This window comes from Chinchilla lanigera, unplaced genomic scaffold, assembly GCF_000276665.1.
Source record: "Chinchilla lanigera isolate Chin_1 unplaced genomic scaffold, ChiLan1.0 scaffold00002, whole genome shotgun sequence".
In the NCBI taxonomy this organism is placed as follows: domain Eukaryota; kingdom Metazoa; phylum Chordata; class Mammalia; order Rodentia; family Chinchillidae; genus Chinchilla; species Chinchilla lanigera.
Window position 1 is genome coordinate 4,375,686 of NW_004955403.1, and position 16,476 is coordinate 4,392,161.

At 44.6% G+C, this 16,476-nt stretch overlaps 1 protein-coding gene across 2 annotated transcripts in view; it reads left to right on the forward strand.

Moving 5' to 3' along the window:
• The window catches only part of Dnah7 (dynein, axonemal, heavy chain 7), a 236,519-nt gene that overhangs the window by 185,799 nt on the left and 34,244 nt on the right, over positions 1–16,476 (forward strand). For both annotated transcript variants that reach the window (XR_001233192.1, XM_005373280.2), the window contains 6 exons: positions 1,882–2,008; positions 2,963–3,157; positions 4,878–4,970; positions 11,889–12,065; positions 13,893–14,054; positions 16,021–16,221. Coding sequence is in view for 1 of the 2 variants with exons in the window: in XM_005373280.2 (XP_005373337.1) it covers positions 1,882–2,008; positions 2,963–3,157; positions 4,878–4,970; positions 11,889–12,065; positions 13,893–14,054; positions 16,021–16,221 (955 nt within the window). In the remaining variant the exon portion in view is untranslated. The remainder of the gene's footprint in view (positions 1–1,881; positions 2,009–2,962; positions 3,158–4,877; positions 4,971–11,888; positions 12,066–13,892; positions 14,055–16,020; positions 16,222–16,476) is intronic.

A 16,476-nucleotide genomic window follows, 5' to 3' on the forward strand; every position in this document is an offset into this window, starting at 1 on the left:
AAATCAGACTCTTACGTTGGTCTAAAATTGTTTCTTAGTTCCTTTTACTCAGGTGTATAAATATGTTTCATTCTTGTTTGTCTTCTGATGGGTGTTATTCATAATAATTATTTAAGTATGACACTAAGAATATGTTATGACTGCTATGGTAGATACTGTGAATTGCCATACTAATTTGTATTGTCTGTTAAAACTAAATAGATTAGAATTTATGTAGCAGAATAAATAACTAGCAAGAAAAATAAAACGTGTAAGTAGAGAAACAAATTTCTAAGATATAGTTTTGTTACAGAAGCCAAACTCAAATCTATCCTCATATAAATGTGTATATATGTGTAAATTTGTACACATGCAGTTTTTCTTTTCCTTCCACTTATACCAAGATAATATTCTTCCAAAACATTTTTAGTATTTGCACAATATTACCATTTTTGCGAATATTGCATAATTTTCTTTTTTAAGACTTATTGTCTCCAGCCTTTGTATTAAGAATATTGCTGTGATAAATATAAATATCCATACCATTAATTATTTCCTAAGGCTAACTCCATTTTATCACTAGTGATATTGAACTTCTAATGTGACTGACCCTTGCAGTAAAAATCTCCCCTTTGGTCTTTTTATCTATGAGAACAAATTTGTCTCAGAATGCAGAGAATTTTATTTTATTCTATAAAAACTAAGTCTGAGCGTGAGTTACACTGTTATGGGTGAGACACATTAAACCCCGTGTGTGAAGAGACTGTTAGCATACGAACGGGAGCAGGGATAGTGTGATTACTCAAATCTTGTATGAATTTAACAGTATTTCAGCAACCATTCGCCAGGCCTTCCCTACCAAACTTCCTTCCAGAGTCCTCAGCGAGAATTAATGTCCATCCATTCGCCCTTCTCTCTTTGGGCTGCTGGCAGTGGTGCAGTTCAGGAAAAGGCAAGTAAAGAAAAAGTCAGCGAAGAGCGACAGTCCACAGAGAGCACCCATCTGGCCGTAGCAGTAGATTTTTCTTCCAACTACGTGAAGAAACACCGCGTAATCTTGCTTAATCGTAATCCAACTATCTTGAGTTTCCTTAAGATAAATTGAACTGCTTCGTAAGTTTGGGCCATTACTCCATGCCAGTTAGTAGCTCTCTGCAAATGATTTCTGTCAACTGCTCTTTTCTGTTATAATTTTTCTAATCTATGTAATGAAAGCATTTGTAAATTTTGATTTCAATAATTATTTCCTGTGATAATTAAGTTCAAATGCATAAAGCGTTACACTGATAAGATGGTTCTGAATACAGATCGCACGTGTTAGCACCTGCTAGAGAGTTGTTAGTTGCCAGTACTATGGTTGTTATAGCCATCTCCAGGGTTGGTCTGTACGACTAATAAAAATGTAGTATAATCAGGTTGTGGCATCTCCAGCTTTTATGGACCTATGAGTAGAGTAACACAAGATGAAATTTGCTGTTAATTTAATAAAGGAATCATTAGTATTATTGTGTTCACTTAATATATAGTATAAAATATTTGGAAGTATTTCTGTGATAAACTGGTCAAATTTTACCCCAGAATGCTTTGTAGTTGACAATAGTCCATAGATCATTGTGTGTAATAGGTTAATATGCCGTACAGTGACTTCTTTCCAAAAGAAAGATTAAATTTTTTTAGACAAATAGTCAACAGAAAAATAGCATTCCAATAAGGTGTTTCTACATTGGGTAGCTCGCAGACTGACCCACAGTTAATGAAGATCTTGCTTGTTTGGCCACTAACTGACCAGGAAGTTTATTAGAAAAACATAGATTTACACGGTTTACAATGGGTTTTCTTAAGACCATGGTTTTTTCTATAGAACATACTTTGATTACTCACTGTTCTTCTATTCCCGCCTAGGCTTCAGATTCTCCGGGACCATTTTACTTACTCTCTGTACGTGAATGTCTGTCGGTCACTCTTTGAAAAGGACAAGCTACTCTTCTCCTTCTGCCTAACTGCGAATCTTCTTATCCATGACCATGTGGTCAGTACTGTCTTAATTTGTAAGGACAAAAAAAGCTATAATGCTAACACTGATTTACTGATTTACTAATTTGCATGGGAATATATACATAAAGGTTGCAAACAGTTAAACAATGGTGCTACTCATTTTTTAGTTAAGGTGAGGCATGACAAGACTGAGTTTCACAGAAGTAGAATGTAATTAAGCACAAAGTTGATTATGTTAGCACTTAAATTTTGATATGTTTTTGTTTAAAAGAAACCTATTTTTATTAAAATCTCATACAGTAGTACATATAAATTTACTAAATATATTTATATATATTAGGTATAAATAGGTAATAGAATAAATGGTAATGTTTTAGGAACTTATTCAAGTTAATCAGATCTAACAATTTGGACTTACTGATATCTTACGTAAATTTTTGTTGTATTTTAAATCTATTCATTTAAAATACAGGAAACACTTTAAGAATTGAGGAGAAGTATTGTGTAAAATCACTATTTTATACACTTATGTGTTTATCACTTTCATATGGTAAAGTATTAGTTGAATTGTGAGGATAAAGGGTTTATTCCTTGCAGTTGTGCAAAAGTTTCATGGTAACCATCATATTTTATGAAAAATGATTGGAAATATGGCAGAGGAATGGTTGTCTTTCTCTGTGCAGTTTCTCCAGTCAACAGAAGTGTAAGTAAGAGCAGATACTCAGATATATCCAGACTTTCGTGTGTAATCTAGTAATCTGGAGTAAAATAATGAAAAAGTTATTTAAAATGTAACTCTTTTGAAAACTAGTTATAACAGATGTTTTAGCTTCTTATGGCTAAATACTGAACTGTATGGGTGGTAGAATTTCACAGAGACCATATCTGACCCTTGCAAAACAACACACAGCTAACTCTTAAAATGCTATAAACTCGTTCATGATTAATCCACTTCTGAGTCCTTGTGCTGTCGTCTTGTTTTCCAAAGATCAATAAAGCTGAGTGGAGATTTCTGCTGACCGGTGGCATTGGACTGGATAATCCTTATGCCAATCCTTGCACATGGCTTCCTCAAAAATCCTGGGATGAGATCTGTCGATTAGACGACTTGCCTGCCTTCAGAACCATTCGCAAGGAATTCATGCACTTGAAGGATGGATGGAAAAAAGTATATGACAGTTTGGTATGTTTTAATCTTCTGGCTTTATTCCAAACTTTTTGAATACATGATTAACAATACATATTATATTTGCATAAAAGCAAGATTTAAATAAGTTTTAAGCAACCAGGCAGATATTAAAGTGTAAGTTTGGTTCCTGTTACTTCCACCTTCCGCCCGTTTTTAATTGGGTTTACCCACGTTTTCTTTGCTCACCTCTTGTAGTTAATAATGAGGCCGTGTGTGCACAGGAATTCGCATTTTTGGTACGGATTTCTTTTGATTGTTCCTTATTACTAATGAAAATATGTTTCCTAGAAACAAATATGTTTTGTGAGTGCTTCTTTCTGTGGCTCTAGTTGGAACTGCACTCAGCCGGGCGTGGTGGCGCACGCCTGTAATCTTAGCACTCGGGAGGCTGACACAGAACAGTGCATTCAGTTCAAGGCCAGCCTGGACTACATAGTGCATTCAGGGCACGGAAAAACCAAACAAAACGAACCTTCCACTCAAAGCCCCCGGGGTGAACGTACGGAGAGGCACAGCAAGGGTGTGGTCTTGCTGAACTTCCACGCCGCAGTTTTATTCATTATCAGTTTAGATTTTGAGAGTCTTGGTAGCAGGTGAGTTAGAATTTTATTGAAAGGCTGTTTAGATTTTCTGGATGCAGACTATAAGCTAATACACATTTTTGGGTTTTGAGAAAAATGAAAAGCTAGTAGTTCCAAACACTCTTCACACCCCTTGTCTTGCTAACTGGGGGAAATCAGAGTTGACAGATGCCATAGTCTTCACCAGCTCCCGTGTGGGACCCATGTGTGTAGCAGTCTCTGCCTTCTTTCAGGTTTTCTGTAGCACAAGAGAGAATCTTTTTCCAGTTCTCACTCTGTCTTTTGCTGTTCCTTTTTTTTTTCTCCTACTGCTTCCACCTTTTACTTTCCTTGGGTATACTACGCAAGAGTTCTAGAGAAATATGGAGAAGAGAAAGGTCTAGAGAGATGGAAAGCATTTTTTATTGGGTTTACCCATGCTTTATTTGGTCACCTCTTGCACTTGATAATGAGGTGGTGTCTGTACAGGAATTCACATATTTGGTGTGGATCTCCTTTGATTGCTCCTTACTAGTATGAAAACATGCTTCCTAGGAACCAGTATGTTTTGTAAATGTTTCTTTCTAATGGAAAGTAGACACTTTCCTCGCTGTGCTGACACGTGGAGGTTTCTCTCCTTTTTTGTTACTGCACATTGAACTCAGGACCTTGTGCTTGCCAGGGAGGCGTGGTTCTGCTGAGCTATAATCCCAGCAGAGGTTCCATTTTTATTTTTATTTTTTATTTTTTATTTTATTTTATTTTTTTTTGGTTTTTCTCCAGTACCGGGAACCGAACTCACGACCTTGCGCTTGCCAGGCAGGTGCTTTGCTGATGAGCTAAATCCCCAGCCCCTATTTTTTATTTTTAACGTGGAGATTCTGGGTAGAGAAACCACACAGCACACCTGAAGTGGCAGAGGTCCATGTGTTGATATCAACATGCTGCATTTTGATTTCTCTGGGATGTTCTGAATTTTCTTACCATTACTGACTTTATGCCTTGATCTTAGCTTTCACAATAGAATTTATATAAACATACTTGATTTCAGTGAGTTATTATGTCTTCTTTCTAAAAATTGTTTTATATGTCAAAATACACTATTCCCTTCAGACATAATCACTAACAGTAAATTATATGCTCTATACCCTTAGGAGCCACACCACGAGGTTTTCCCGGAAGAGTGGGAAAATAAGGCAAATGAATTTCAGAGGATGCTTATCATCCGTTGCTTGAGACCAGACAAGGTAAATGTGGGCCTTGGGAAGTAGCCCCACAAGTCCTTCCCTCCTGTCTGTGCCGTCCTCCCATCAAAGGTGCATTTCCTTGGTAATCACCCAATGCAGAGCACCCTGCTTCTAGTGTAGCCCTTTTCCCAAAAGTTTGATTACTTTTTAAAACCATTCTAAATTAGTAACTAACCAGATGATGTTTTAGTTTTATTTTTTGACTGTTCTTTATTTTCCATCCATCCATGTATCCATGTAACCATGCATCTGTCTACCTGCCTGCCTACCTACCTACCTGCCTACCTGCCTTCCTATCTACCTATCTGCCTGCCTACCTGCCTTCCTATCTACCTGCCTGCCTGCCTACCTGCCTGCCTACCTACCTACCTACCTGCCTACCTGCCTGCCTGCCTACCTACCTGCCTACCTGCCTGCCTGCCTACCTACCTGCCTACCTGCCTTCCTATCTATCTACCTGCCTGCCTACCTGCCTTCCTATCTACCTACCTCCCTACCTGCCTACCTACCTACATGCCTACCTGCCTGCCTGCCTGCCTACCTACCTTCCTACCTGCCTACCTGCCTTCCTATCTACCTACCTGCCTACCTACCTACCTACCTGCCTACCTGCCTGCCTGCCTACCTGCCTGCCTGCCTACCTGCCTACCTGCCTTCCTATCTACCTACCTACCTGCCTGCCTACCTGCCTTCCTATCTACCTGCTTGCCTGCCTTCCTATCTACCTACCTACCTACCTGCCTGCCTACCTACCTGCCTGCCTACCTGCCTGCCTGCCTATCTGGATATCCTTTCATCCTTTAGAAAGCAAGTAAAATACTTATTGTTGTTAGGATATTCATCATTGTTGACAACAAAGGAAAATATCAGTAATGTTACTTTTAACCTCTTTCAATAATAAATTATGTAACCAGCAAGCCAGCGGCCCTGTCCTTCCAGCAAATCCCAATACTCATGGACATCATCATTTGTATCATAGTCTTTGTATGAAATAAAGTATACTGACCCATATCCACAGATTTCAGCAGACTCTGAATAATATAAATAGTGTACATCTTGGGAAAATATCCTAACCATCCACTGTTACTATTCAAATAAAAGTTTTACATAATCATTTCAAAATGTACTATATTCACAGTTGATTTAATGAACACAAAATATCTTTAAAGCAAAACTTAAATAGTGAAATTAATATATTTAAAAATTCTTGCTGGATGTGGTGTCACATCCCTATAATCCCAGCTCTTGGGAGGCTGAGGCAGGAGGACCGCTGTGAGTTTGAGGCCAACCTGGACTACATAGCAAGACTCTTTCTCCAAAAGTGAAGGGAAAAAAATCTTACACACCTCAGTGATAACACAGGGTGGAGGCACTTTTTCAGTGAACACAGCTTGCTCTTGTGTGACTTAGCAGTGTCTTCTTAGCTGCACACACAATGGGGCCCGTGATACTTTCAAGGCCCGTTACAGTGTTTTAATTTAAAATCAGAAGTCTGTTCTTCAGCTGGTAGCATCTCTATCTTTATATAAATATGACTGTGAAGTACAATTTCAACACTCATATTTTTGCGTGAGAGGCCCACGCGTGGCCAGGCTGGGTAGGCCTGACGTCCCTCCCACCCCTGGTGCTGGAGGGCCTGTGGCAGTCTGGCTTTCACCGTGAGCCCAAGGAAGCAGCCTGCCCCTCTGAGCCCTTTAGAGAACGAGTTTTCATTAAAAATTTAGTGGGAAGCCTCAGAGGTCTCTGCTTCAAGTAGTAACGACGGGAGAAAATGAAGTGCTTCCAGTGCTTGCTCCATACAGCTTTCCCTCCTAAAGCCTTTCGTCCAAATGCTCAGTTTTCACCTGTTCCCTAAGCGAAAGACTGTTCCCGAAGCCTGGCCTGGAGTGCCACTGACTTCCTCCCTCGGAACCCGGGGCACAAGCTTTGTGTTTTGTACTGCTCAATGAAAAGGGATCGCCGAACTATGTCCAAATTGTGCCAGTTTCTTTTCACAAATATCTTTCCTCCAGCTTTATATTTTCAAAAATTTGACACTTCCGTCTGATGACATATTGAGTGTCAAATAGACCAAGTGCTACTTTCCACGTTCGTGGTCTCTCTGAAGTGTACTGGGAGTTATGTCTCCAAGCTAAGGGTTTCTGAAGCGGGATGCTTTTCCTTTCGGTTTGTATTTTTTGTTTGTTTTTAAGTCAGTGGAAGTTGAACTTGGACTGAGTCCTTCCTCGGCTGCTCTGCACACCTTCAGCCCTCCGTCTTAGAACTTCTCCACACACGTCCACCAGTCTCCCCGGGGGCCTGGCCACCTTGCTTGGCTGGGTGCACGAGTGTGTACCAACACTGCTCTCACTGACGTCCCGGCTCTTCTCTGTGCACGCTTGAGGAGGCTCGTGGCCCCAGACCCCGCTTTGCCAGTCACAGGTGAACAACGGCGGCAGGACGGAGACATTCATCTCCCTGCCTCAAAGCCGCCAATCACGGGTCGGTGCTCACGAGGCAGGGGCGGGCGGGACAGCGGGGTCTGCGCATGAGTTACACACACACCCAGGTGGCTTGCAGGGTCAGGAAATAAGCTGTCACTGGGTGAAGCCACTGCCGTTTAGTACCTGTGCAAGTACAGCTGAACTCGGTCTATCCTGAGGGGCACAGGGAACGCATTACCGTTATCTACACCATCACGCCACGCCCGTCACACAAAAGCAGCTAGCGGGGTGCCAGCAAGTTCAACCCTTCGACCGTACTGTTACCAGCACTCTAATTTCTGGTGTGAGTTGGTGACAATGGAATGTATGTAGCATAAAATGGTATTTGGCTGTTAGACTTTGAAAGGGTATTTTCCAGCATGGAGCAGTATGATCACCTCACTATGGTAGAGTGATAACAGTATGGTATGACCATCACACCAGTGCTGTAGGGGCTGACGTTTAAGCTAGCAGTCTATGCAGTATTTTCTTTGCCACCTCTAGGTCAAATAATAATATGCATACCTCCGAGGCAAATTGTTGACTGATGGATCTCTAGCTTATAATGCACTTAGCATAGTTTTGGGGGGGTCTCTTTTTCTGTTTTCTCCCCTTAAGACCCAACTCCCTGCAGTGGAAAGAAGCCACAGTACCAGACTCTCTCATGCTGTGGTTTGGAAAAGTGTGAAAGATTCTCACTGAATCACCGGCAGGAGAAACGAGGCAGAGGCAGGGTTACACTTTCCTTCAGAAGCAAGTAGCTGATTGTGTTTTGTTGACAAAAGAAACATCAAAGGGCTAAATGCTGATGGGTGGAATGTTTGGAGTCCATTTACAAAATGAAGAGCCCTGGCCCTCGCTCCATGTCTCTGAACTGCAAATGAGAAGCATATTAATCGGCTTTCAATGAGAAATGTGTCAAATATAAGTTAACACATTTCTGTGACCTCAGATCAATCCTGTAGGAATTTGCAGTAAAGAGAAAAAGCGTACACAGGCAGCCGCACACGTACTTCCCGCCTCCGGGAGGATGGTTGCCTGCATGAGCCCGTAATGTTGTTACTGACAGATTTGGTTTCACAAACCTAACATGGGCGTGATCAGACCGCAGAAGCCCTGCACACCGAACAGCCAGGGTGGTTCTGTTCTCCTCGGAACTGAGCGGTCCAGCGCTGGGAGCCGGCATGTTGGTTCAGTTCCCCACGCAGGCCAGCAGCGGGGTTTGCTGCTGCCATCCTCGGGAGCACGGCCCTCGCTGGCCTCCCAGTGCCATGGACAGGATTCGGGGCTGGGCAGCCGCGCCCGGCGTCCACCTGCTTTTGACGTTGCTCCTAAAACTCTAGTTTCTGAAGATGCTGGCCTCAGGAGGAAAGAAGTTAGGAAATCAATGATTTCTTCTCTTTTCTTCATTATGTTTTTAAATTGAGCTAACGGAGAGGAACAATAGCGAGAAGGACCGGCCAGGACCCAGGCCAGGGCTGGACACTTTCAGTCCCCGCGGGAAACCAGCAGCCCTGCTGGTGCAGATCTCCTGAAACAGGAAGTAGCTTATCTAGAAAGGAAACACTCTGCAGAGGTGAATGTATTGTCCTTTGACTCTCTGGTTAGAATTTCTGTAACTAGAGACCCCCCCATCAACTGCTCTGAGCCCGTTACCCATTTGCCATTCAGTAGGAATTGGCTGTGCTCAAACAACACGTCCTCTCGCTGTGGCTTTTACGCACGCTGCTCCTCATCCGCACCTTGTTCAGGTTTGAGTGACGAAGAAAATAGTGAGATTAAAATGTCGAATTTGAGACCAGGTCATCCTTCACTGGTTCTCAGCTCCTTGACATGTGACATGTCAGTGATTTTTTCTTACAAGCCTGCGTAAACAGCTGTGGCAGGGAGCGCACAAGTGAAGTTTAGAAATACTTTTTCCAGACGATTTCTTGTTCGTTTGTTTGTTTTTTGCGGTGTTTGAGTTCAAACACAGGAGTATTCTACTGCTGAACTACATCCCCAGCCCTTTTTAGTTTTTATTTTGAGACAGGGTCTCTTGAAGTTGCCTTGGTGAGCCTTGAGTTGCAACCCTCCTGTCTCAGCCTCCTTTAGTGCCGGGATTACAGGCACGTGCCACCATGCCCATCACTTTGAGGTCAGTGTCTTGCTCCAACTTGAGAAAAATTACAGGCTGTTGGCATTGCCAGTCCAATCTGGAGTGCTGTGTATTGAAGTGTACAATTCTATCCTTGCATACAAGCAAATTTTCCTTTGGAAAATACTTTCTGCTACTGTCTGTGCTGAGATAGTCCCATTCCCCTGTCACATTGGCGTGCTTTGCTGGCCTCTTATCCTTTAGGGCTTTTACTTTAATAAGGTAGTGCTCACTACCTGCAAAAGGGCATGGATCAGTTAACAAGATTAAGGAATAGAGAACAAGAATTTATGACTGACATTTTGTGCATATATTCACCACAGGATAAGAAGTCTAGGTAGTACTTACTATTAGGGAGACAAGTTGAACCTGGGTAGACTGTGCTTACAGGGCTGTTCACATGTACTTTTGCAGCTTGTTGTCAAAGTCAATACAAATTTAAATCAAGGTGAGTGGACATGAGATAAGTATACAGAGTCTGCCAAAAAAATGTATACACACTTCAGGAAAAGAAAAAATTGTGTAAATATTTTTAAACTAAATTTATTGAGACATCATGAGATTAATACAAGTTACCTTTCTTTTTTTTGTCCTTTTGAGGCAGGGTTTTCACTGTGCAGATCAGGCTGGCCTTGAATTCACTTTGCAGCCCAGGCTGGCCTCAAACTCAGCGATCCTCCTGCCTCAGCCTCCTGAGTGCTGGGATCACAGCCGTGCACCACCATTCTGGCTCCAAGTTACATTTGAGTTCAAAGTGGTGGCCATGAGCTTCCAGACTTGATTCGTATGGCGAACTGCTGCTTGGGTAATCTTGGTCGTTGAGATTGCTGTGTATACGTTTTCAATTCTTTCTCTAACAGCCAGCAGTGTGTAGGTTTTCTGTGATATTCAGCACCCCCAGGGTTCCCCATATGAGGGTAACACCATCTGCTGAAGACACCTCCTACTATTTTTCTTTTCCTGAAGTGTGTATACATTTTTGGTGGACTCTGCGTATCCTAGAGCAGGTGTTTTAGAGGAGTGGAGCTACCGCGGCATTTCAAGACTTCATGATGGTGTTAGTGTTACTCCAGCTTGGTTGCGCTGTGTTCAGAGGGGAGTAGAGTCCCTGGCAGAGCAAGGATGGCCGGAACATGCTTTCCAGGGCGGGGGCTGCACTAGCCAAGGGCAGCAGCTCCTTCAGCTTCAGTCAGAGGCTGCCCGCAGTCCTTGTGAAATTCATCGCTCACCCGGACGACACTAAACAAATCTCCTGACCCCTGCGTTAGTGTGGTGCCGATCTAAAGAGTGTTGTTAATTCACTGACTCAGCATAGAGCTTAAATATTTTCTTTTCCCAGAGAAAGATCCACTGATATCTCTGTTTTCACCCATTTAAATGTCTCCAAGTGAAAACCACTGGTAAACCTAGGAACAGGACCCCGAGCAGAGCACGCAGGATGGCATGCTTTTTGACTCGCTGACTTTGCCTCCTCTCACACCCGTGCTTCCTTCTGCAGTGACGTTTTCTTTCCCACACCCACCTGCTTTTATGCCAACAACGCTAGTTTGTCTCCAGCACAGTTCAAAATTTTACTGAGCTCCTTGCCAAAAGAATCAGCAAAATGAAGAAGGAATGAGGAGGAAAGACAGCACAGTTTCATTTGCTTAGCCTCACGATGAGTTGCAGTGGACACGGATACGGGGCGGGTAAAGCCACCTTTACCGCGTGCTCGAGCCATACCTGGGTCCTGGTTAGCTGGCACCGTCACCCAGAGATGCCAGGATAGAGCCTCTTCAGAAAAGTGGCACAGCTGAGGCTGCACAGCAGCCATGCTGTGAACACTGCTCCACTCGCTCGCCAGCGTCTGACAGGGACAATCAGCAGAGTCCCCGAGCCCCGGGCTTTGGCTCTTCCTCAGACCTGTCCGGAAACCTCGGCCGCTCTCTCAGAAAGGCCACACAGTGGGGTGCCATCTGTCTCTGGGGGATGTGGCTCTCCTCCTCATTTGAACCCTCTCTTGAGTGTGAAAAACTGCAGAACTTACATGAAACTTTCTATTTTTGAGTTGTGAGTTTTCAGAACATAATCAGTGTTTTAAAACTTAAAGCACTGGAGTTCTTCATCTATCTTGCCTAGAATATTCATTAGAGCAGAAGAAAAATGCCTTTGAAGCTGGTGCCTATCCCTCCTCTCTGTCATTTTTATGTATACTATGACCCTTTGACTCCTGACCACTAAACAATACCTAAGCTAATACAGCTACCTCCGTGTCTGAACCGCGTAAAGTCTCAGGGAGATCTTGAATGCTCTTTCAAATGCCTTCTTGTCCCTTTGCAGATTATTCCAATGTTGCAAGAATATATCATCAGCAAATTGGGGCGTGCGTTCATTGAGCCGCCCCCCTTTGACCTGTCCAAGGCGTTTGGGGACAGCCACTGCTGCGCGCCCCTGATCTTCGTGCTGTCCCCTGGGGCGGACCCCATGGCTGCTCTGCTGAAGTTTGCTGATGACCAGGTACCCTGCAGCAGCAGATGACAGCTGATGTTGTTATTGTTTTCAAAAAGCACTGTTTGTTTATGGTTGAAATCTTAAGGGGTAAGAAAAGGGCAGACATTGTCACTCAGCCCTTGAATGCCCTGGGGTTCCAGAGGTAGACGGAGTCCCCAGGAAATGATGCTTTAATGGCAGTGTCATTAAAAAAACAGCTCCTTATCCAAATTATCAAACAAGAATTTGAATTTTTGGGGCATTTGCTTCTCTCTCACTTTGGGACAGGGAACTGTCAGTGCTCAGTGAATATGGGGTGATCCCCTGTGACCCTGAACCCTCCCGTCTCTAAAAGGAGGCTGTTCCACTTTCTGGGATAGTTGTACACTACAGTCCAGTGGAGGCCACGCGTGTGCAGCAGGCCGTTTGTTATCATCGGAAGCTCTGGCAGGTTCACCATCAGATGAAAACATATTCTATTATCAGTATTTCTAGATCTGGAAAATTACCTGAATGAATTCACTGTAACTGCTCTGCTGTCATAGTGATGAGCAGGTGGTTGGGCTTGTCCTTGGGTTGATATTTCCCCTGTTGGTATAATCAAAGTGACATTTGGGGTGATACTACTGAGATTTCTAAAATCAATACCATCGCTTTTACTGAATGCACATTCTGTGAACTTTGCCCGACCCTGTTGTACACATTCTCTCTTAATTTTGCAGAGTCCTGTGTGGTAAATGGTGAGGTCCGCAGTGCACAGAAACGAGTACTGAAGTGTGGAGACGTTGTGTAGCTTTTCAGGGTCCTCCAGCTTACAAATTAAAATACGCTCCACTTGGCCAACTTCTGCCTCATCACTGCCCTTCTCTGGCCTGGATGTAATTCTTCCATCTCGGAGGATTCACTGCCTAGCACGGCACTATTTGTTTTTAAGTACCATAATGTGGCTGTCATGATTGCAGAAGTCTGAGGTGTGTGAGGCACCCGAAGATAAGCAGTGATAGTACACAGTGCCCAACAGCCACAGCTTAAAGGAGGGGAGATCTCATTTTCCTAACGGTGTCGGGGGATCCATTCCCTGGTCAGCGGGTTTCATGGCAGAAGGGCACTGGGGAGCAAAGCTGCTTAGTTAACGGTGGCCAGGAAGCAGAGCAGGGGAACAGTCCTGGAGGGGAAGGGACGGGACCGGACTAAAGTCCCCATGGCCACACCTCCGAGACCCCAGGTAGACTCAGGGGCATGCTCTACTGATCTGCTGGGTGCTTAACCCAATGAAGCTGACATGTCATGATTAACAGATCGGTGGTGATAGGTGCAGACAGTCAGGATAGAATCCAGCTGCATTCCAGGAAGACATTCCCACAGAACCCTTCATAGGACCCTTCTGGTGGAATTAGTGATGTTCTGTTTAATCTCTTAATTTTATACAGAAGCCACGTTAATCAAAATATGCCTCTTCAAAAAGATTAAAGAAAGAGGACAAGTTCATCTGTCTGTTCAGAGTTTTCTTTACAGCTTTGCATTTTAGAGCTTGTTACAAGACAACTGATCCCTTCCGTCTCCTCCTTATGTTGAAAGTTTTGTTAATTTTTTTCTACCTCATATATCAACAACCAAAGACCCTGAAGCATTTTCCACTTATTACCGTTACTATGATTGATTTCTACCTGAGTTGACGTGTTTCATTTGTAAGTGTTCATTAGTTTAGAGTGCTTTAGGGCTATGTGGGCTTGAACCTTCGCAGGATGCTGCAGAATTACATGTCAATAGTTAATGTTAACATTTTTTGTATGATAGTATTGATTCTTCTAACACTGTGCTGTTAGATGACCTCTTTATTTTTCTCATACACAGGGGTATGGGGGTGCAAAACTTAGCTCTTTATCTCTGGGCCAAGGCCAAGGGCCCATCGCGATGAAGATGGTAGAAAAAGCCATCAAGGAGGGCACTTGGGTGGTCCTTCAGAACTGTCACCTTGCCACCTCTTGGATGCCGACCCTGGAGAAGGTCTGCGAGGTAAGTCTGTGAGGTAGCTGGTGCTCCTTCAGGAGCATCTCCGCCTCTGGCTGTCACTGAGAACTTTGTTCAGAGGAGCAGGAGCGGGCAGAGAATCAGGTCCCCTCATTGGGAGATGGCTTGGGGTGGGAACGCCGTCCTCCGGAGGGAAGGCTCAGAAATGGGAGTAAGCCGCAGGGGAGCCATGACCCAGCTCAAGGTTCACAGCAGTAAACCAAAGCAATTCCCTGGCCAGTGCCAGCGTAAAGCGGAAGGCTGGGGAAGGCTGCAGAAGGCAACTGCCCACTTGCTTCCCCCTCGCCCGCCATGGAGGATGGTGTACCCGCTCCTTCCTGCCCTTGCTGTGGGGTTCTTGCGACTTCTGCTCTTTGGTGGGCAGAAGTTTCTGGAAGAAAGCCCACATGGCTCAGTGGAGTAAACAGACGTCCTGGCCCTCGATTACAGCAGACGCGCACAGAGGATGTGTGTCCTGGGAAAGAGCTGTGACTCAGCCCCTTCCCTCTCCCTTCTTAAACGACACTTAGACTTCCACTCGGTGACCAGGGTAATGACACAGCTGCACTGGCCAACCGACAACAGGGACGTCAGGCAACAGATCGGCCTCAGCTCTTCCTCTGCTTGTCTCTGGAGACAGTGACTTTGCGTTGCTCTGTCCCATCCTGTATCCCACCACCTTGAGTGGCGCCGGCCCATTGGAGACAATTGATAAACATTTACTAAATTAGTGGGTGAGAATCGCTTCCCTGTTTGACACCTTTCAGTGGCTTCTTGTTGTGTGCAAGGCAGAGTCCAAAGCCCCAGCCGGCCGTGGACCATCCTTTGCTGACCGCTCCAATTCCACATCTGCTCGCTCTCCATCTTGGTCTCCACACCCGCCACCTAACTTCTCTTTACTCGGAATTGCAATTTCTCAAGCACAGAGACGGCCCTGCAGAACATTCTTCCTGCCTGAACAGAGATCCTTGTTTTCGTTTGCCTTGCCTCCGTCTCTTCATCCCTGATCCTCTCTACTGGAGGCTTTACGCTTCTGCCTGTCTCCTGGGGTCCCGTGATCTGCTGCCCTATGACCTGCGTACCTAGAGTCGGAAGAGACAGCCTGTCCCGAGGGAGCGCGAACTTGGCTCAGCATCCCATGCACCACTTGCTTGAGGACAGCAGGGAAGAGAAGAAATCGCGCTCTTACACACTGCCGCCCCGCTGTCGTTATTAAACAGTGCAGAGACCCTGCGTCCTTCCATTCACCCCACTCCTTCACCACATGAGCGCACACAAATTCTTTAGAGATAAAGATGTGTAATTTGCAAGAAACACAGAAAGTTGGTCAAGACTGGACAGGAAGCGGGACAAGCACCCACCAGATGACTCCGAGGCCCCGGGTGGCAGTGCTGGGTGCGGTTCTGCTCCTCTTCCCAGTTCAAGCCCGAGCCCTTAGAGCCGTTAAGCAAGCAGAGGTAACAATGATAGCGCCGCTTGGTGCTGAGGATACACCAGTGCTTCTGGCCCTGAAAAACAGCCTTTAAAAAAATTCTGCTGGTTTAATAATGGTTTATCTAAGTGCAGTGCTCAGCCTCACAATCAGCTGTAGCAAGAAGAAGGGGTGAATCTTAACCTAGCTCTGGGCAGACAGTGATTTCTGTGAATATTTTAGCCGCATGGGTGCAGCTGGAAGAGTTTGGGGGATGCCTCAGTCTTTACTTTGGCCAACTCTGAGCTGCCTGGGGCCTGTGTAAGCTTTGCAGCCATAGGAGTTAACTCATCCAGAGAGACAGCACCGGGCCTTCTCTGTGAAGTCTGTTGCTTGAAAGGTAGAGACAGATTTTTAGGGTTTTTTCTGAAAATTTCAACAGTGACATCTGTATCCTGTAGAAGTACTTCCTCCACCTGCTAGCCTGTCCCTTGCATGCACGATCTTGAAAGTTTTGGGGGGCCTTATTTACCCTTCTGCATCTGATTTGTTCGCTTCCAGGAGTTAAGCCCAGAATCAACGCACCCTGATTTCCGAATCTGGCTGACAAGCTACCCATCTCCAAATTTCCCCGTGTCGGTGCTGCAGAACGGAGTCAAGATGACCAACGAGGCGCCGAAAGGTTTACGAGCTAATATCATCCGGTCGTACCTCATGGACCCCATCTCTGACCCCGAGTTCTTTGGCAGCTGCAAAAAGCCTGTTAGTAATGGCAAAGTCTTGTTACCTCAGCCTCGAAATGCAGTTCAAACGGCCCCGGGGGACGGGGATGCGCGCTCCGAGGAAAACTGCAAATTAAATAAGACTCCCTCGCTGCGGTGCAGTTGGTTTTGATTACTGATTATTGACTGTGCTGAAGTCAATTTTATTAATATTTTATTTTAATTTTACCACCAGCCTCATTCCTGCTCAGCTGAGATCTTACGGGGGATCATTAATAATGCACCTTTCTATTTA